Source organism: Micromys minutus (genome assembly GCF_963924665.1).
Source record: "Micromys minutus genome assembly, chromosome: 4".
NCBI classification, from domain to species: domain Eukaryota; kingdom Metazoa; phylum Chordata; class Mammalia; order Rodentia; family Muridae; genus Micromys; species Micromys minutus.
In genome coordinates this window covers 6562778-6583848 of record NC_137973.1, presented here as the reverse complement: position 1 = coordinate 6583848, position 21071 = coordinate 6562778, and the positions used below count along the sequence as shown (strand labels likewise).

Below are 21071 nucleotides of genomic sequence, written 5' to 3'. Positions count from 1 at the left end.
AAGAATATCACAAAACCAACTTAAAGATACCCAAGGACAAATATCTTCATTCTGAGGAAAAAAATGATTATAAATTCTACAGCTCTGCCCCAAACTGTTCAACCACCCACAAGGAGTTTCCAAGAGCTGGGGGACTTGGAAAAACGCTTCAGGTACAGATTCAGAGCTCCCACCCCAACTTAGTGGCACAGCAAGTAGCCCCATGGGAAGCTGTATGGAGCTTGGGTGGGAGAGGGTGAGATGGGGCAGGAGGGCTTGTAATTCCTTACAGTGATAATCGCCAACAATGTTACTCACAGGGACAATGTGACATCATAGGTACTTAAGAAAGGCTTGTAGTAAAGACATCTTCAGTGGGCTCCCGCTTCAGGAGGGATTTCTTTGCCTTTTAGCCTTTAATCACATTTTAGGCGGAAGACAGCTCTGGGTGGAACTCAACCACATTCCCCAAGCAGAGGCCTGGCGGTGGGGTGACAGGGCCACCAGGTCTTCTGAAGGCCTCTGTGCCGTGAAGTTAAAGAACAGATAATCCCCACTGTCGGCTTCCTGCCTGGCAGTGACATGCAGCTGTCTGCATGGTTTATTTCTGAAAACTGCACTTCCCCGGGTCTCTGACCTTTCGATGCCTCACTTACTTAAACCCTGAGAAGTTCAGTTCGCCTTGGTCTCCTAAGCACAATACCCAGTGGAAAAAAATGTTGTTTATGGAAGCTGTCAGTTCAAAGTAGCTCATTCGGGGTCATTTGGTGTTTTAAAAGACATTTGTTTTACTTATGTATGTTTGTATCTGTGTGACTGTGTGTGTGTGTGTGTGTGTGTGTGTGCCTGTGGAAGCCAGAAGAGTGTGTGTCAGACCCCATGGAGATGGAACCACAGGAATCTGGAGCTGTGGTCTGAACTCTGGCCTTAGACATCTCTCTAAGAATTTAGTAGAGCATTGCATAAAAGAATGCCATAGGTGGATTTTACTTCTGGAAGGTCTAGGTAATGATTACCCCTGGAATCTCTTCTTTCTGGACCACAGGGGGTGCCACACAGCAGAGCTGCCCGATTCTGGGAATGACACATCACCCCGTCTGGGTCTGGATAGAGGGCTGTTGCTGGAGAAGGCATGAACAGAAGTGTCTCACGTGGGATGTCGCTGACTGCCTTAGTGGAAGGACATTGGGTGGGGACACTCAGCAGTTGTGTTTTACAGTGAGAAGTTTCTCTTCAAAAAGGGTCGCTCTTGACTTAGACCACGGTTATGAGGAATAGATATGCATGGGGCTTCGAGGGGGGGCGTGTGGGGGGTGGCAGAACATTCTCTGTTACCAAAGGAGATCTCAAAGCACAGCCAGTGGTATGCAAGTTGGTAAAACACCCACAAAACCAAAACCCCAAACCAGCTCATCAGGCAGTGACACCCATAATCCCGGCACAAAGGGGACAGAGGCAGGCAGGTTGAGAGGGGCCACCCTGGGCTGCATGAGGAATTGTCTCTGAAGGCTGAGGAACTGGCAGAGAGCTCAGGGGTGGGACACTGGCCTATGGTGAGCAAGGCTCTGCCAGCGCTGAGGGAGAAGGTCCATTTCTTCTAAAATATAGAGATTAGACTTATGTTCTCCAGACAGAAGCAACTTCATGGTTTTAAGTTTGCTGGTGACTTCCAGGAGGGCAGAAAAGATAGTAAAGCAGGTTTGTGTCCTTGGTCTTATGTTGGGCTGATAAAAGTCTTGTCTGAGGACAGCTCTGAAGACCAGAGTCCTTTCTTATTTGCCTATTCTAGAAACAATGTGTGTGTGTGTGTGTGTGTGTGTGTGTGTGTGTGTGTGTGCATGCACATTATATGTATGAGTCTACATTTGAAGGTCAGAGAAGATGTTCCTCTGGCCAGTGAACTTCATAATCTACCTGTCTTCATGCATCCAAGCCTGGGGTTAGAGACACTGTTGGCATGCCCAGCTTTTGGGTGGGGACCTGGGAACTTGGGTTCTCAAGCTTGCTTAGCAAGCATCCGCACTCACTGATCCATCTCTCTAACTCATTTTTAAGATTCTTTTAAGATTTCAAAATCTTGTGTGTCTCGCCGCTGCCGTCGATTTATGAGTAGATTCTCCATGTCGGTTCATTTCAGAGCTCAGAATCAAAGTCCCAGGACACTTGAGAGATATGCCTTAATTTACTCCATTCTGCCTGTGATTGGTAGCATAATTTTACAGGGCTAATGTCCCCCATCATTGTCCATCATTTCAAGGCATCTGGATAGCTTCACAAAGGAAACAGAGCAAGAGGGAACTTCCATAGGCCTATGTCTGCCCATAAGCCAGCACTGCTCATTAACTGTCTACAGCCACTGTGGCTCGTGAGCCGTGGTCCCACAGTGCCATTCACAGCTCAACATCCCCAGCTAGTTTGTGGCCAAGCTGCTAGAATACATTATTTCCATTTATCTGAATGGGTCTTTGATGCATTATTCAAAGGTTTTATACATAATGAACTATCACTCATATTTTCATGCCATTTTTCTGTTTCATATTGATTTCAAAGGGGATAGAGCATAAAATATAGATTATAACCTCCCAAGGGTATGTATAAATGCATTTCATTTTTCTGGGACTATGTCATGATGAATGTTAGAACAACTGAGTTTGGGGTGTGCTTTAGCTACACACCATGTAATAGGTGGCAGGACACACTATTGCTTCCTACAGAATTGTAAAACACTCCTGCACCCCACAAACTCTGCCTCGCTCTTCTCCCCAGAAAAGAACTGTGCCTTGGACACATTTACCTCAAGAACTACACAAATACCTGCTGCTGTTTAAAAAATAATGAGAATGGAACAAGGTTTCTACTTTTCCACATTTGTTATGGGAACACAATGCTATAGCTTCTTTTGTTCTTGCAAGAGTGTGTAAACTTCCTCTTGCTTCAAGGTCTAGTCAAGAAACAGGAGAAAACTCTACTGGACTTTTAAAAATCATTCTAATGCACCAGCTGTAAATGTTGCTGGTTCAACATATGGTACCATCACACAAAAAACCACCACAAATGACCTCCCTATGCATGTATGCAGAGAAAAGGATTGCTTAATTGTTAGTTCATTCATCCATTCATTCATCCATCCATTCATTTATCCATTCATTCATTCATTTATTCATCCATTCATTCATTCATGGATCAGGCAACACATTTTGTAATTTTCTACAGTCCTATATGGTCTACTGGTTTTATTTGAATTAGTTCACTCATTCCAGCTTTTATTGGACCATACAGGCATTTTATGGTGCTTGACCCCTGTTAGTAAAGGCCTGGTAGTGGATCGAGGAATATAACCAAGGTCTTCCAGCGGGTCATCAACCACAGTGCAAATACACACACTGGAAGGGAACTCAAAACACTTGGTGGACACCCCCTATTCCATTAAACGCCTTTGCTACCTGGACATTACTAAAGTAACATTCAGGTACTTTAGAGCGGAGAGCTTCAGATGAAAGGAACTGCAGCTGTGTACTCGGGAACCCAGGAGAGGACACGGAGGGCCACCCTCCGAAAGTTGTGTGTCAGAAAAGCTAACTAGTATTTCCAACCATGTGCCAAAGAATGGCTTGTCTGATGGGGTAACGTCTCTCTGTGTCTCTCTGTGTCTCTGTCTCTGTCTCTGTCTCTGTCTCTCTCTCTCTCCTCTTCTGACCTGGCATCTTAAGAGGAAGACCACTAAAGGCGGTGGGTCTGTAAATGGCTGTCACAGGGTTTTCTTCTCTATATCCAATACACCCCCCATTTCTGCTCCCACCTCTAAGGCTAGTCCTCAATTCTTTCTGTTCATGTTCAAAGCACAGCTGACAGGCTTTCAAGATGTCATAGCCACAGTGTCTGTGGCTAAGCAGCTAGTAGATCAGGAGCGGCCACGAGCTTTTCCTTCGGAGAGGCACCAGCCGGTTTCCTAACCCTGGCTCCAGAGAGCTATAAATCACTTGCGTTCCTCAGACAGCTGTTCGTTCTCACTCCACATCAGTGCCGATTTCCTCCATTCACGACCACTTCCCTGGAACCGAATTTGGAATTACAGGATTTTAATGTCGGCAAAATGTATTTTCAAGAGGAATACTCTACTATGAATGGAAGACAAGCATAAGCCCTCTTAGGATAGGAGGCATAAAATAGCTAAATGTCAAATGTGGTCTATCTTCATCTTAATCGAGTTCTGACAATTTCCAAGCAGCCTACTTCTGAAATAAAAAGTTGCTGTCTGTGAGCATCTCTCATATGCCAGGCCCTTTCCCTACCTTACTTAGGAGTGGGGACCTGGCTTTACGTATGAAGAACAAAGTCCCAGACAGGTAAAACTGCACAAAGGCACAGTGGCACATGTCCTTCCTCCTGAAGGGCCACGACACTTTAAGAAGGGTAAAATAAATCATAAATGAGAGTAAGAGAGAAGAAGAAACAGCAAACAAGAAAACCACAGCGAAACAAAAATCTGGAAACTGAAATGCTTAAGAAAAGATGAAACAGGATGAGCTACTCAGCTGGTAAACACACACGTGCACACGCACATGCACACACACATGCACACACACATGCACACACACATGCACACACACATGCGCACACACGTGCACACGCAGGCACGCTGGAATGAGTGTGAAAACGCCCATACAGTCTTACACGAAGGAAGGGTCATAATGAGTGGCTACAGTGTGTTGGGCCAGCGCAATAGCTCTTTTGGTCCTCCTGCCTCACCATAATGGAAAGACCCGGACTCCTACAAGCTGACCTTCACACATGTGCCATGGCACGCGTGTGCTGCACACCCCACAAAGATAGAGAAAATGTAGTTATTTTTTCAAATGTTTAGGTAAGATGGGAAAAAATACACTTTTTGACCAAAGGCGTTACATTGACTTTAGACTCGTCTTCCTCGAACGTCTCTGAGTTGTCATGTGTGGGCACTTGGTAAGAATTAGAAAAGGCGGGGAGGGGGGTGAGATCTGGGGGTTGAGCCTGTGTGCTGGAGGAATGGTGAGCGGGGCTCAGCGTTTGACAGCTGCCATCTGACTCAGTCACACTGAGGCAGCCCGAGCTCTGCTTTCGGCAGGTGCTGTGGACAGTGGGACACGAGCCGTGGGCAGCTCCTCATAGGTGAGCAGTTCCGTGGACAGGACCTCACACTCACCCATGGACACCCTTCCGGATCTCAACCCTGCACTCCTTCATGTGCCTGGCAGAAACTTGACTGTGTCTCAAAGCCGGTCACCCTAACTGCTGCTCAGTCCCTGAACTGATGCGTCTCTCCAGACAGCTACCAGAGCGCTGCAGGGTAAAGAAGCAAGCCTTCCTCTGTCGGGCACCGCCTATGAAAATATGGCAGACAGTGTCAGTACTGTGTGCTTTAGGGGGTTAACTGACTTCAGTAAGATTTGTTTGTCTTTTCTTTTTGGCGATTGGATGAAAACCAGAGCCTCACTCATACCAAGCTTGAGCTCCACTCTAACTTCTAGGTGACTATTTTAACTCATGTCGTTTTATACTTTTCAATGTAGAAACATAGCGTTCACCTTGCTGGCCACACTGAGGAACATTTAGAGATTGTAACTAGGTTGATTCCACTGTAACACTGCCATAGATGGCTCAGTGACTAAGAGCACTTACTGTCTTGGAGGGGACCGAGGTTCTATTGCCTGTACCCACCCAATCAGGGTGTCACTGTGGGGACAAGGAAGGCACTGGTGCTAAGGACGATGCAGGAGATTTCAACTCTGACATGACAAGTTCCAGGAGACACCTTCACCAATGTTTCTCTTGTTTCTGGGTGTTTGTTTTTAAGTACTAAAGACACACATAATGAAGTGTCTATCTGTGACGGGATGGCTGAATTCATGAACGCACAGCACATTGCTGTTGCTTTTCCACGTGACCTGTATATAATCAAGCCATCAGCATTCTAGCGTGGAGGGAGAGGGGTGCCTGACTCCCCCCTTAACTGAGAAGCTTCTGCGGGAGAAACAGTTTTTTTTTAAATGGGTGTGGCCCAAGTAGGTTAACTATATCCCAATGGATGCCTCCCCATCCTGCGCATATAGTCAACACACATTAGACTCTAGATTATTGAACAATAGCAGCAAAACACAGAGTTGGGAGAAGGTGGGGGTGGGAGGCAGCCCTGAAAGGAGTTACGGGGAGAGGTAGGGGGTGAATATGCTCAAAATAATTTGTGTGAGATTCTCAAAGAATGGATAAAACAGCATATGAAAAGTATATGTCCAAACCAGTCTAAAGTGAGTCTCTGAACAGCTAAAATCAAAAGTCTAAGTACCCAGGGGGCATTTAATCAGTGGCGTTTTGTTTAGTTTAAATGTTTCACGTGCTATCATCAGCACTATATGGAGGCAGATAAGAATGTGACAGAAATAACCACAGCAAACACCGCGGCAGTACAGACGGGGCACACTTCCGAGTCCTCAGGGACCTCATGAGGAAGGCACTGTTATCACCCCATTTTACAAACCAGGAGGCTGAGGCACAGTGATGTCATTAGCAAGTGCCACTAAGTCAGGTCCTACTTGCCACGCCCTCCTTCCTTCCTAGTGACATCCAGGCAGTGCTCTGGACCCTTTGATGGTGCTGAGGCCATTTCTTTGTTCTTTTCTTTTAAAGGCATTTTTACCGACACTATTTAATCTTTCTATTTAACTGCAAATGTATTATACTTCTGAAAAAACACAACCAATTACGGCCACCCCCAAGTCTGTTTAAATAACAACTCGGAAGGGTTTGTGTTCTCAGTAACAGTATCTTCATGGGTTTCACGCATGTGATAATCTGAAGGACACAAGAAATGCTTAAGAGAGGGAATTAAAGATGGTGCTGGGTGGGGATGTGGCTCAGTTGAGCTGCTTGGCCGAGAAGAAGCAAAAGATTCTGAGTTCAGTGACCACAGTGAAGGAGAAGGATGCTGGGAGCCTCCGGACAGCTCACTGCATGCAGTCAGTGAGCGTAGCTTCCAGTAGTGGCGTTGGCACGCCCAGGCCCAACGCATGTGCGTGACCACTGTGTAAAGGGGTGTAAATTGTACTGATGGTGTCACGAGAACATGTTAAAGATGGTGCAGAATGAAAGAAAAACCCTAGAAGCTTTCTTAATTAATATTCTGCTGTTCACCAAAGCTATTTTTTTATATAACACGCAACCCTGTGCCCACCCCACCTTTTCTTTTTCAGTAGCTCAGGCAATTGATTTCTCATTGTTGATGAAAAAAATTTATAAGACAGGGCACAGCTGGTTATGCCTTTAGCAAGATGTCAAATTCAGCCTGCACAAAATTAATTGCTCCTAATTAAACTGGGGTCATCGGCATTATTGTAAAGCAAGGTTATTTATTAGACAAAGAAAATTTCACAAATACCAATTTACTTTTCTTTCGGATTTGTGAAAGGGAAGAATTGCTTGCTTAATTAAATCTGTTTTGCTATTTTAATCTTATTACTTCTCAAAAGATCCACTTTAAATCCTGTCTCACTTTGGAAATTGTGTAATATTTTAGAATATGGTCTCCTTGAAACAAGGCATTGAGAACAGAGAGGCTTTCTGTAGAGTCTGAGGCGTGTTGGGGATGAATTAGGAATGGACCCATAGTCACCGTTTGCTGTGATTCGGGCGCTACCAACGTGAAGAGCTTCTCAGACAAATCAATGGCATGTGTATGGGACCAATGTGAACTGTTAAAGATACACCATGCACTAAAAAGACAGCACTTTGTTGAGTGAGTCTCACTGCACTGAGGCAGGTCAGCCTCTTCTCTCCTGCCAGGCTGAAATAACCACTTACTTCCAGGAAATTATGCAAAAATTATTACTGTTAGAGTCAAGACCGTGATTCATTATCCTGGCAAATGATGCTGACTACACACACACACACACACACACACAGACACACAGACACAGACACACACACAGACAGACACACACTCAGACACACACACACACAGACACAGACACACAGACACACACACAGACAGACACACACACAGACACACACACACACACACACAGAGACACACAGACACACAGACACACACACACACAGACACACAGACACACACACAGACAGACACACACACAGACACACACACACAGACACACACAGACACACACAGACACACACACACACACACACACACTTCCTATACTCAAAGCCTTGTGAGTCCCCTTTCTTTAAAGCTTCCTAGGTTCACTGTTATGGGCCTAAGCTGGCCCCGTTTCCCTCCCTCCCACCCAAACACAGAGGAGGCAGCAGGTGTTTGTAATTGGCCCTGCTTCAGCCATTCACCAATAAACATGGAAGGCCAAGAACGAAATGAATTTTGATTTGGGGATGGCTGAGATAAGTAAACAGTAATCATTATTCAAACCAGCTGCTCAAAAACACTCTGGGGAGTTGGTTCTTATCATACAGCCCGGAGGGAAGGATATAGCTCTTTCTGGGTACTCCGCTCCTCGGCAGGCGAGATCAAAAAGCGGTTATCTAGATGGCTTCATACCTGTGTGTGTTATCTAGGATGGCTTTATACCTATGTCTGCTAAAGACAATCCAGGTTAAGGTAAAAAGAGAGTGAAAAGTCAAACGGATCTGGGGCTACTGTGGAGAAGGAAGGAAGAGGAAAGCAAGTTTTCTTCTCAATGTCGGGTTGGCTTGTAATGTCCATAAATAAAAGCTTTCCTAGATGCCTGTTGGTAATGGTTATTCATATGTCCCCCACAATGGCTAGGCCTCTTCCGATCTCCTTAACACCAAGCTACGGGAGCTCAGAATGTGGGGGTAGAATAACTGCTCAGTACTGTAGCCAATGAACATGTGTGGGGAACATTTATACCACAAGTAAAAGCCGGGACTGGTGACAGGTCTGTGCTCTGGGCACTCAGTGGCCTGCAGCAGGAAGAAGGGCTGGAAGCGGAAGGCCAGCCTTCGCTACGCACAGCAAGGTCTCCCCCATACCCCGAATATCACTAAACCCAGTATATTTCTTAGAAATCTCATTTCAAAAAGAAAATATAAGTAATCCATTTTTCTTATTCCTTATTAAGCAGTTAAGACCTTTACCAAAACGATAAATGACAAAGATCATACAGTCTCAGTTTAAGAAGGTGATTATGTCTGGATTAACAAAGTTTGCAAGAAAATGTGACACTCCATGTAGGCCACACTCCAGCACCCGTCAGGTCTAATGAGCTGTGTTATACAGCAATATCCAACGTTCTTTGGCTATAGTATTAAGCATAAAATGTCTTTATGGGATTATTGTAAGCCTAACTTAGATTTAACAGCTTACCACTTAAAAAAAAAAAAAAAAAAACTGCTTTAAGAGAGATGACACCATCCAGAAAACTCAGCAGGGCTGAAACACAGTGGGTCACGTGACACTTGACCTTGAAGGCACGCCTGCCACACTCAGACTCTCACACCTTCAAGTCTCTTACACACTGAATATGACTTTTTTTTTTTTTTTTTTTTTTTTTTGCAGATAAATTCACATCCTTTAAAGAGCATGAACAGGAGGCAGATTCGGATTCCAAAGAGCCCATTTACTTCAGTAGGCCCTGCCTTAAAAAAGGAAGCTTACAATCTCAGAATCCAAATTTTTGGCTGGGTGGTTTTGGATAGTCTTGCTCGGTCACCCTAGCTTGCCTGGTGCTTCGTATAGTGGCCTCAGATTTACTCTTCCTTCTAGTTAGTCTTCTCTGTGCTGGGCCTGTGTTTCTGTGCCCGGCTCTGCCAACAGTCTTAAATGCTGTACTCCATCTCGGTGAAGACTGTACTCTTCAGGGCAGTGGATTCACCACAGGTCTACCTGGTTGTGGATGTTTGGCTAACCCATCGCGCCTGCTCTTGCACATTTTGGTACTGTACTGCTGAGCTGACATCCTGCCCCGTGAAACACTTTTGGAGTGACTGGTAATGGTCAAGGTGGGTTTGATAGGGGTAGGAGGGAGACACAGAAGGTGACAGGAGAGAGTAACCAGCATGCCTTCTAAACATGTTTGAAATTAACAAAGAACAAAACGAATCAACAAAAACACAAAGAAAATGTACATCCTTAGTGACCACAGGTCATATAATAGGGATATGTGACTAACAACTTTCCTGGAGGTCCCTCTACCTATGGCTAATGACACTACCTATGGCTAATGAGGATGATGATGGTCACTCATAAAAGACCTTCTATTTACAAGATAAAGTGATGTTTCTTAGAAACATTTAGGATCCTTATTAAATAGCATATTGAGTGAAATTAGAAAAGTCATGGCGTTCTCACAGATGATGAGCTCATCCCAGAACAGAGATGATGAGCCCATCTGAAAGAACAGGCTATAAATAATCTCTCTAAGGCAAGCCAACAAGTGTGGCTCGTTATATGCTACTGCGGAGCACATTCCTGTTTGCATGGCTGTCTCCAGGGGAGGAGGACTCGGTGTTTTTCCAATTTGGCTCTGCTCTAAGTCTCAAGTGGCTCTGGGAAATGGAGAGAGGAACCAAGTGTAGGAGGGAAAAGGGATGTGGGAAGCATTTTTGGGACCCTCTGTTCTCCTCAATTGGCAGGACCATTTGGTTTTATATATAAGGTTTCTTTGTAGACTTTTACTTGAGAAGGTATTTCTGCTGAGGTTGGGTGTGGTGGTGTACTGCTTTAATCCCAGCACTTAGGAGGCAGAGGCAGGCTGGCCTTTGTGAGACTGGGGCCACCTGGTCTACATACTTTGTTCCAGGCCAGCCAGAGCTACATAGAGAAGCCTTGTCTCAAAAGCCAAAACAAAAAAAGCAAACCAAAACAAGACAAATATTGAAAACCTCCACGAGACTTAAGCATAACACAGTGGACCCGGCTATCTGCCTGCTCTGATGAAATCCCACTAACATCTGTGACAGGAAGGCAGCCATGGGAAAGAGAAACAACCACACGAGAGTATCAAAAAGTTAGGAAATGAACAGAGATATTTTAAGGGTTTCAGTTCTTCAGCTGGGCAAGAGTGGCTGGTAGAGGAAGAGCAAGGATCGATGCTGCAGAATCCTGGGCGTACTCAGGGGAGCAGAGAAGAGAAATGCATAGTCTCAGTTCTTGGAAGAGCCATCTAAACCAGCTCTTTGCCTGGCTAATCTCTGGCCTGGAAGAATCAGGAATCGTATTTTCAAATCAGAAGTGCTCTAGACTGAAGTACCTAAACACACACTAGACTTCTAAGCCTTCTCTTCCTAGGGTCACCAGACACTACCAAACAGGCTTACAGCCCCTCACAGTGAGGTTCGATGGTTCTTTTCTACCGTAAGTCACAGACCATGGGACAATACTAGATGATTTCAGTTGACTGCACCCCGGTGAAGGACTGCCTGAGTCTGGTTCATTCCATCCTGATTCATTTGTTCAACAGTGCCCAGAGACTTGACCTCACTTCCTGTGGTTGCCTTGGTAACGAATACAACAAAGACTTGCTTCCCAATAACTTATATTTGGGTGCTGGCGAAAGACAAAGAGCAGATTTAAAGATGTTCTATAAATGTCTTAATAAGGGTAACAGGTCTAAAGAGAACACGATGTCAAGGTAAGTGGGTGAACAGGATAAAAGAGAAAGTGATAGAAGCGTGGGCATTTATTTGTAATAAGGCAGCTTGGAAAGGCCTCTCTGAGGGGATGATATATGTCAAAACAACCTAGCCCGCAAAGTAAGACAGCAAAAACAGCCTTTATTGGTCTCTATATAAGCATTATCAGATGGGAAGCAAAAGAAAAAAAAAAAAAAACATGGGAAACATGAAGCTCAGTAAAAAAGTATCTGAAAGAAACTTAAACTGGAAGATTTCAATGACGTTAAATATACTAACAATCCTGAAAGTGTAAAAAAAAAAATGGAGAAGAAATAGGGTTGGGGATTAAGCTCAGTGGTAGAGAGCTTGCCTAGCTCAGGGGTCTGGGTTCAGTTCTCAGCTACAGGGAAAAAAATAACAACAAAGAAAATGGAGAAATACCTGGAAAATGCATCACATTAGGATTAATCAAGAAAGATGCAAAAACTAGGTATGTCAGATTGCTCCTCAAGAAGAAACACCTGACCAGTGCCGGTGACTTCACAGAGGGGATCACAATGCTATGTAGACATTTGGGAGGATAATATAAAATGTAAGTCCCTGCCATTTTTAAGCCAGCAATATTCCAAAAACAGAAAAAAAAAAAAAAAAAAAAACAGTCTAAAACTGTGGAAGACCCATGTCAACTATGTATATACATGTAACAATCTTAAGCAAGATGTTAAAAATAAAGAACATGGAAAAGGATAATTTACAGCAACCTGCTTAGGTTTGTAGGATATGCCAGGATAATTCAACAGTTTGAAAATCTCTAATGTCCTAATTGATTCACTAACAGAGCAAGATAAGAAAACAACGGTATTTCATCAATGAAAAAAAATCATGTGGTGAAATGAAAGGTCCACTTATAATGGAAGTTCTTTGTAAATTATTAATAGAAGGGAACACTACTAATTCTATAAATAGCTAGATAAGATAATTAACAGTACTCCAAACAGGGAAATTGTAGAAATACTCTATTCAGTCTGAGAAACGAGCTGAGAAGAGCTGAAGGTTCTAACCACTGTGCTTTCTTCTCCTTGCTGTACTCAAATACTGATCAGGTACAAAGGAAACAGAGACAGAAACCAGAAGCTTGGGATTGGACAGAAATAAATGAAGTCCCTGCAGTCTGCAGAAGATATTATTGTATAAAAGCCTCCAGGAGCCAGATGTGCTGGGGCCTGTGTAATCCTAGCACCCGGGAGACCGGGGCAAGGGGAACCTGAGTTTGACCGCCAGGGCTACACAGAGAAACTTCCTCAGAAAAGTCCCTCGAGAATATCCGGTAAGTATGAGCAGTTACACACAGCAGTGCGACAGTGGGTGTAAGAAGGGCTGGTTATGTAGTGCGGTGGCAGAGCCTTGTCTGTCTATTAATTGTGGCGGCAGAGCCTTGTCTGTCTATTAATTGTGGCGGCAGAGCCTTGTCTATCGATGAATGAATACATCAAACCACGTGCAGCAGCTCTAAATGGGAAAACACAAATCCTTAGCTTCAGAAAGACTTCATAAATGAAAAGACAGACCATGTTCATGGATGAGAAGATTTCATACTATAAAAATGTATTCTTCCTGAATTGGTCTTTGCATAGATTCAATGAGAATCTTTAAAAAAAATCTATGAAAATATTTTGCCAAACTTAATTAGATGATTATACGGAGGAATAAAAAAACCAAGAAGTATTCTCTCATTGTCTAAAAGTGTTGATTTTCTTTTTTCTCTTTTTGTCTGATAAAGATTAAAGAGAGCTGACGACCCAAATATTGCGATGTATTTTGAATCGATAATAATAAAAACTATAGTTTTGGAGCCAGAGTAGAAACAATGACATAAACAACTGAATGACAAATCCCCATGATGGAGGAGAGGAGCAGGGGACAGCATGGTCCCTGGGATCCCAGTAAGGGCGGGTTATTCATCATGCATAACAAAGCGGTTGCTATATGGTGAAGAAAGTCTTCTCTCTGGACCTTATATAGCAATCAGCGGACTGATTAGACTTCTGAAAATCCAACACTTTAGACCCTTGGTAAGAGCATAGCAAATATCTATTGGACCATGCGATAAAGTTTTTGTTTGCTTTCTGAGACAGGATTTGATGTAGAAAAGGGTGGGTCCTAAGCTCTGGATCCTTCCGTCTACGCCTCCTGTGGGCTGGGATTACAGGCAAGTAATTTCGTACACAAAATTAAATGCAACACTGACCAGGAAAAAAAAAAATTGAATCACCTGTATTAAGAATCAAGACTTATGACAGAACACATAAGAAATCGAGGAACAAGTTGACAGCTGGGTGAAGATATTTGCAGTGTGGATTTGGGATCCTACTCTGAACTAACGTTATGATTAGCTAACCTCGAGGTGGAAAAGCACACACATGAAAAAGAGGAGGAGGAGCAGGAGGGAAACCAGAAATTGGGAATAAGACACAAACAGACACTTCACAGAAGAGACGCAACTAGCTAATAAACACAACAGTATGCTGTCATGTTCCTATTCGGATAAGGAATAGTTTTTTAAAGGCTGCACTGAGTGCTGAAAGGGCTCAGAGCCGCAGGATCTCTGTCTGGGACAGAGCTGGAAGGACAGTATCCCGTGGCAACCATACTGGCCACAAATGGCACTGTAGCGTCAGTGCGAACATTTATGTATTTTTATCCTAAGTCCACCTTCATGCACACACCAAAGAGAAATCTGACCTATGCAGAAGACGTGGGCAGGAGGGTCACGAGCAGCAAGGTGACACCAGCTAGTATTCCAAAACATCCGCACGCCCATCACTATAAAACGGGCTATAGGAGCTTCTGTAGTCACTTAGTAGAGAATAAAGTGGAAGCCATTCACATGTGCAGAGGGCACAGAGGCAGTTTCTATTTCTGTTAAACAGTAACATGTCTCAGGTAATGGAAGCATGCTACATGGGTGTACTGGCTGATTCAATGTCAACTCGACACAAGCTACAGTCACCAGAGAGAAAGGAGCCTCAGCTGAGGAAATGCCTCCATGAGATCCAGCTGTAAGGCATTTTCTCAACTAGTGATCAAGGGGGGAGGGCCCCGCCCATTGTGGGTGGTGCCATCCCTGGCCCAGCCCATTGTGGGTGGAGCCATCCCTGACCCAGCCCATTGTGGGTGGAGCCATCCCTGGGCTGGTAGACTTGGGTTCTCTAAGAAAGCAGGCTGAGCAAGCCAGGGGAAGCAAGCCAGTAAGTAACATCCCTCCATGGCCTCTGCATCAGCTCCTGCTTCCTGACCTGCTTGAGTTCCAGTCCTGACTTCCTCTGGTGATGAACAGCGATGTGGGAAGTGTGAGCTGAATAAACCCTTTCCTCCCAACTTGCCTCTTGGTCATGGTGTTTGTGCAGGAATAGAAACCCTGACTAAGACAGCAGGTCAGGTGGAATAGAGTTTGATCAGAGCACACACGTTAGATCATTAACTGATCCTAAACTCTGCTGTAACTAAAAAGGGAGAATGAAAGGAAGGGTAGGTAGGCAGGTTTGTGGGCAGAATATGATAAAAATAAACCCCAGTTTTAAAGAGTTGGAACAATAGATGGTTATTTAAAATAAAATTTGAGAACGTAAGCATTTTATTTAGAGATATGTAGGCAAATACCTAAGGCAGCAGCTGAGGAGCTAAACTGTCCTTGCTTCTAGAAAGCAGAGTAGTCATGTAGGAGCTTGCCTGTGTACCCCCTCACACAGACACACACACACACACACACACACACACACACACACCCACCCCCCCCACTACACATACACCACACACACAAACACACACCTCACACACACACACACACACACACACACACTCCACATACACCACACACACAAACACACACCTCACACACTCCACACACACACACACACACACCCACACACCCACACTCCACATACACCACACACACAAACACACACCTCACACACACACACACACACACACCCCACACACCCCCCCCACTACACATACACCACACACACACACACACACACACACACCCCACACACACCCCCACACTACACATACACCACACACACACACCTCACACACTCCACACACACACACACACACACACACACACACACACTACACATACACCACACACACAAACACACACCTCACACACTCCACACACACACACACACACACACACACAGTTTTGTACACTATAAGAGAGCAGGGTATGGGGCTCAAGGGTATGGGGGTTTCTGCCACTGTCATGGATATATGCAAACACCCATTTGATTAATATGTAAATACATCACATCAAATATATGACATATAACACGGACATTGAATACATCTGATAAGGACACAGACATATGAGTTTATAAAAGGCCTACCCCTTTGTACCACATGGAAATGGCACAGCTGAATGGACACGTGGGACTCCCAGATAAGACATTCTGGCCTCTTAGGGGTGTAGCAGAGAGCAGTAGCCAAATCTGTGGTCCCATCTCCTCATTTCCCATTCAGAAAGATGAGGACGAGTAAAAAGCAGTCATTCTCCTAATGCAAAGTAGATTCAGACAAAGCTGCAGGTCTGTGTCTAGGTCAGAAGACCTCTACCATAGCCACAAGGGGATCCTGTGGGACGAGGCTGGTACCCAGCTATAACGTTCCACGGGCAAACCAGCGCTTGCTCCCGGCACACCCATTACCTGGCCTCTCTGAAACTATGCACTGTGTGAGCGTGTGTCTGCCCTCCGATCTCTAAGGACCAGACCAGGCTTATTAGAACCACACAGGGCAGGATTAGGCGGGTAGCGGGTATCAGGTTGCTCATTCTGAACCTCACACACAGCAGCGGTACAGTAGGAATCTGATGAAGACATGAATGCACGGACATTGTCACTTGGTGCTGTCAGTATATGCACTGTTTACAGAGGGTATGTCTGCTTTAGGCTCAAAAGACAAAGAAACAGGCACAGCGGGGGATGGGGCAGAGAACTTCAAGGAGTGCTGACAGGTATGCGGTTACTTCTTCATAAAAACAACGTTTTACGTGCTTCCATTAGTCTCTAGGAATGGGATAGTTCTGAAAATTATCCATCCTTCCATTAAGCAGAGTAGGCCACAGAATGGTGGTATGCCCGTTAGCTAGCAGTGGCCTAGAAATGTGAGATTTTGAGCTCAGCTGAGACACCTTCAACCCAAACCACAGTCCCCAGGCAATACAGAAACATGCTAAAGGTTGAGAAACCTGTTTTTGTTTTCCTGGAAAAATCGGACGTCGCATATCTTATTTGGGATAAAAAGCTATGCAAAGCACCAATCATATCTCGAAATAAACAATGATAAGGGGGTGACGATATCCTAAGACAGTGGTTCTCAACCTTCCTAATGCTACGGCCCTCTCATACAGTGCCTCGTGATGTGGTGACAACCCCCAACCATGAATTTATTCTTGTTGCTGCTTCATACAATGTAACGTGGGCTATGGGTGGATCATTTGACCACTAAAGGGCTCTCGACCCACAGGTTGAGAACCACTATCCTAAAATAAAGACCAAGAGAAACTACCTGGCAGACAATCTAAAAGCAGTAATAAACACAGGATGATCAAAGTGAGAATTACAGTTCTCAGGTACCACTATTCATAGCAATTAAACATATTAAGGGCTATTTTTGATGCCTTGGGGCTGCTTAGTGGGAAATCCGGTGGTCTGCCACATGGACAAGGCATCGGTTGCTTAGGCCTGGTCTGTCCATGTAATCAGTGTTCTGTCCAAAGAAAAATGAAATATAAATGTGACCTCACGTAGCTGGGCATGGAGCCATAACAACAATCAGCAGTGAAAACAACCCAACACACAAGTGGGGAAGGGTCTGACTGAAACCCAGCACATGAGGACATACGGCTGTCTGTCATTAGACATACAGGCACCACATGGCACACACCGGAAAAGCAAGCTCACCTGGAGGAAAGGCTTGGCTTCCCGCTCTTGCTGCAGCTGGTGTAGATTCCTGGGCCATCGTCAAAGAAGCTTCCGAGCGCCAACTTCTGTCTGATAGACTCTCTCTCATTCTTCTGTGCCTAACATGTCAAGGGGAAAAACAAGGGGCCGATCAGCGGGCAGACAGAACACAAACACAGGCAGTCTCTTATGGCTCTAATTCCAGTTCTTTGATGTTTTTTTTTTTTTTTTGTTCTCCAGTTTAAGCATCCACTATGTTGCCAGTCCATCTTCATGGGGCTATAGGTGGAGCTGGTTTGTAACAATCGTCCCTCTCACCTGCTGGCCAACGATTTCTCCTAAATTTAATCATTGCTTTTTCCCCAAATCTTCAGCCCATACCCTCGGCAGCAAGAGCAATAACCCATTCAGCTGTGCACACTGGCTTTTGGGAGCTGGCTGATGCCATAGCTTGGTGTGGCACAGGGCTAACAAGACTGGTCCGGGTCTGCCTGCATTGGGCGTACGTCTTGCTGGCTAGGACTGCTTCTGTGCCTCCTGTTCCCAGAGTATGTATGAGCATGAGCGGAATGCCTGTGCTGATTGGAGAGGTGTAGTTGGCTGCCCCGGCCTCACATTTTGATTCAAAGCATGCACAGTGGAAAGACTTGAGCTATGCTACTCTGGTCATTTGGGTATGTTGACCAATACTCAGCTTCCTGTTAAAAGCCCCATAAAAACTCACCAGGCCAAACTTTTAACGACGGGGGTAGAAGATTAGAAATGGTTTCCTTAGTTAAAAATAAAACCACTACAAAACCAACTAGAAAGCCAAGGCTGAGAAGATTGGTGGGTGAGGGGGGGGGAGCTTCTTTTTTTGTGGGGTAAAAAGATTATAAATTTTGTGTGCTGAGCGGGTTCTTAAGGACTACTGCTACCTCTGTCTGCTCACAGGACTTGGTGATGCTTCAGTTCTCCCCACAGAAGGTTCTAGAGTCACACCTGTGCTCTCCTGAGTCAGAAATATCTAGTACATCGAGTTGGAAGAATGGGCTGTCAAAGGACTTACTTCATTCCCACATGAAAGACAGGGTAAGGACAGCTGTCTCCCAGCACACTGGGGTCATGTGTGGCTGTCTGCATTTCAATCTAACAATTGGTTAATTAAAATTTAAATTCAGTTCCTCAGTCAACCTGGCCTCATTTCAGGAGCTCCAAAGCCTTTGGGGATGAGTGTGGGTATCACTTTCAACAGCACAATAAAATATGGCGGCATAGTATTTGCAGTGTTTCAATGAGCTATGTTAGAATGAACTAGAATTTTTAAAGCACACATCTTGAGGTGCTAGATTCAGACACTTAATTTCAAAAGGTTTGAAAACATATTCTTCAAAGACAGTTCACCTCTCCTCTCTTCTTTAACAGTTTTAAATTCTTGAATACCATAAGCATTCTAATCTACACTTAGCAATATCTATCTATACAGCGTGCCATTACCCCACCCCCACCCCATCCCATTTTGTCACACTCCAAGGTGATAATGTGTGTGTGCACATGCATACAACACGGCCACAAAGGGAAAGACTGTTTGACTGTTTTTTTACAGGAAACATTTTTACAGGATTCTGTGTGTTGTCCTGCTAAGAACAGGACACTAAGAAAGTCAGTATGAGATTGTCAAGACAGAAAGAGTGCCTTTCATTTGGCTAACTACCCACAAGTGTAGTGCTGGCACCTTCAGCAAGGTCTATCACCTGTCACACATAAGCTTACCTCGTGAAACACACCCCCTATACATCCGTATTTTGCACCAATTTAGTTTAAGTTATGTCTCAACCACAAGTCCTCAACAGTCTAAAAACTGCTAAGTAGAACTGAGTATTTAAATAAAAACCAGGAGATGGTGTGAGTGCTCATGATTAACGGTCAACAGTTTGCTGGTCCAGCATTGGGTCCAGGTCTGGAAGAAGCTTTAATGAAGGCCACAGCCATCCCCACCGGGCTGTGTGGGCACCCTCTTGGTTCCTTGTCAGATCTTTCTGGGATACAGAGTGCTACGAATATTGGTATTAGGAGAGCACTGAGAAGCCATTTTCCTCCTGTTTTCCTTTCCAGATCTTACTGAACAGAATAAAAAAAATAAAGAGAATATAAATGTTAACGAGAATCTGTTACTTAGATCATTGCTAACAGTTGGTGTATTTCCTCCTAGTTTTTCTTTTAATTGTGCATTTACTGAAGACTTCCCCTATAAGCACTCCAAACACACTTTCCATGACTGCTTCTCGTCCCATCCTATGAAGTTTCCCTCCACAGTTAGCCATTTGGGGTAGTGTCGAATTGAAAATAACATCTTTACATAAATCCCTGCTCACATGTCTGATGATTTCCCAGGGAGGAGTTCCTGGAAGCAGGGCTGCCAGATCCGCTGTGTGTGAACATTTGCTGGAGCTCTTGACGCATCTTGTCAGAGTACTCCAAAGAAAAGCTGCTTCTGTTCACTTGCCCACCAACGATGAAACGGCGGCTTCTGCTGCGGTCCAGCTAACCTGGAGCACTTGCTGTTGCTTTTAGTTTGATAGGCGGGCATATTCTCTTAGTTCCGTTGCTTTCATTTATCAGTAAGAATACATGTTTATGTATTTATGCTTCTGTATTTTCTTTCCCCTCCATTACGCTCCTAAGTTTGTTTATTTTTCTACAGAGATCTGACAGTTTACATTTGGCTACATTAAGGGAATCTGCCCTTTTGACTTTTAGCTGTGTGTAGTTGCTTAAGTCAACAGCTTGCCTTCTCTGTCACACTGCTGGTGGCTTTTGTGCATGGAAGCCTCTTTTCAGTTCAGAATGGAGAACAATCTGTTTGCTGAAGAGGAAACTGAGAGGGTTTGGAACAGCTGGCCAATGGTAATGTAGCCATCATAAAGATAACATCATGGTTAATCCTCCAGTAACTTGTGTTTTGAAGATGAGAAATGGAGCGTAACAACAGGTTATGGAGAAGAACTAGGGTTTGGGTAGATGCTTTCTGGTCCCATATCTTTCTTCTCTGCATCACTGAGGGGAAAGAGTGCACACTATGGTGAAGGCACACAGTGAGACTAGAACTATGGGTCAATTTCTTCTCTGATCACATATTCCCACAGACCAACTGCAAACGGATATCTGCGACTACCGCAGCACAGAGCAGAGGACCGGAGAGCAATGTCAAACAGAGATACGTGCAAACATCTTCACAGCCCCTGTCCTAGTCAGCACGGCTCAGCACTCCTTTTGGAACGTCTGACTCCAAGTGCTCCAAGTACTACAATTCCACTTACTAGCAGAGCGAGTCTTTTGTTCTGAGCAATTCTATCCATAGGCCAGTTGGATCTCACAACTCCCAAAGCTGGAGACTAAGCCTTTGGGGAGAGGGAGAGGCCAATACAAGATGACGCCATCAGGATGTGCTATGGCCCGCAGAGCCATGTCCCCTACTCCAAAGGCTTGGGAAACACTCTCGTAAAACAAAATTTAAATGTCTGAAATCGATATTGCTAGTAAAAGCCAAAGAGCAACTGAGGA

At 44.5% G+C, this 21071-nt stretch overlaps 1 protein-coding gene across 2 annotated transcripts in view; it reads right to left on the bottom strand.

Moving 5' to 3' along the window:
- SCHIP1 (schwannomin interacting protein 1) overlaps nucleotides 1-21071 on the bottom strand; it is a 125651-nt gene that overhangs the window by 11928 nt on the left and 92652 nt on the right. For both annotated transcript variants that reach the window (XM_080915874.1, XM_080915875.1), the window contains one exon: nucleotides 17529-17647. In XM_080915874.1, the coding sequence (XP_080772000.1) occupies nucleotides 17529-17647 (119 nt within the window). The remainder of the gene's footprint in view (nucleotides 1-17528; nucleotides 17648-21071) is intronic.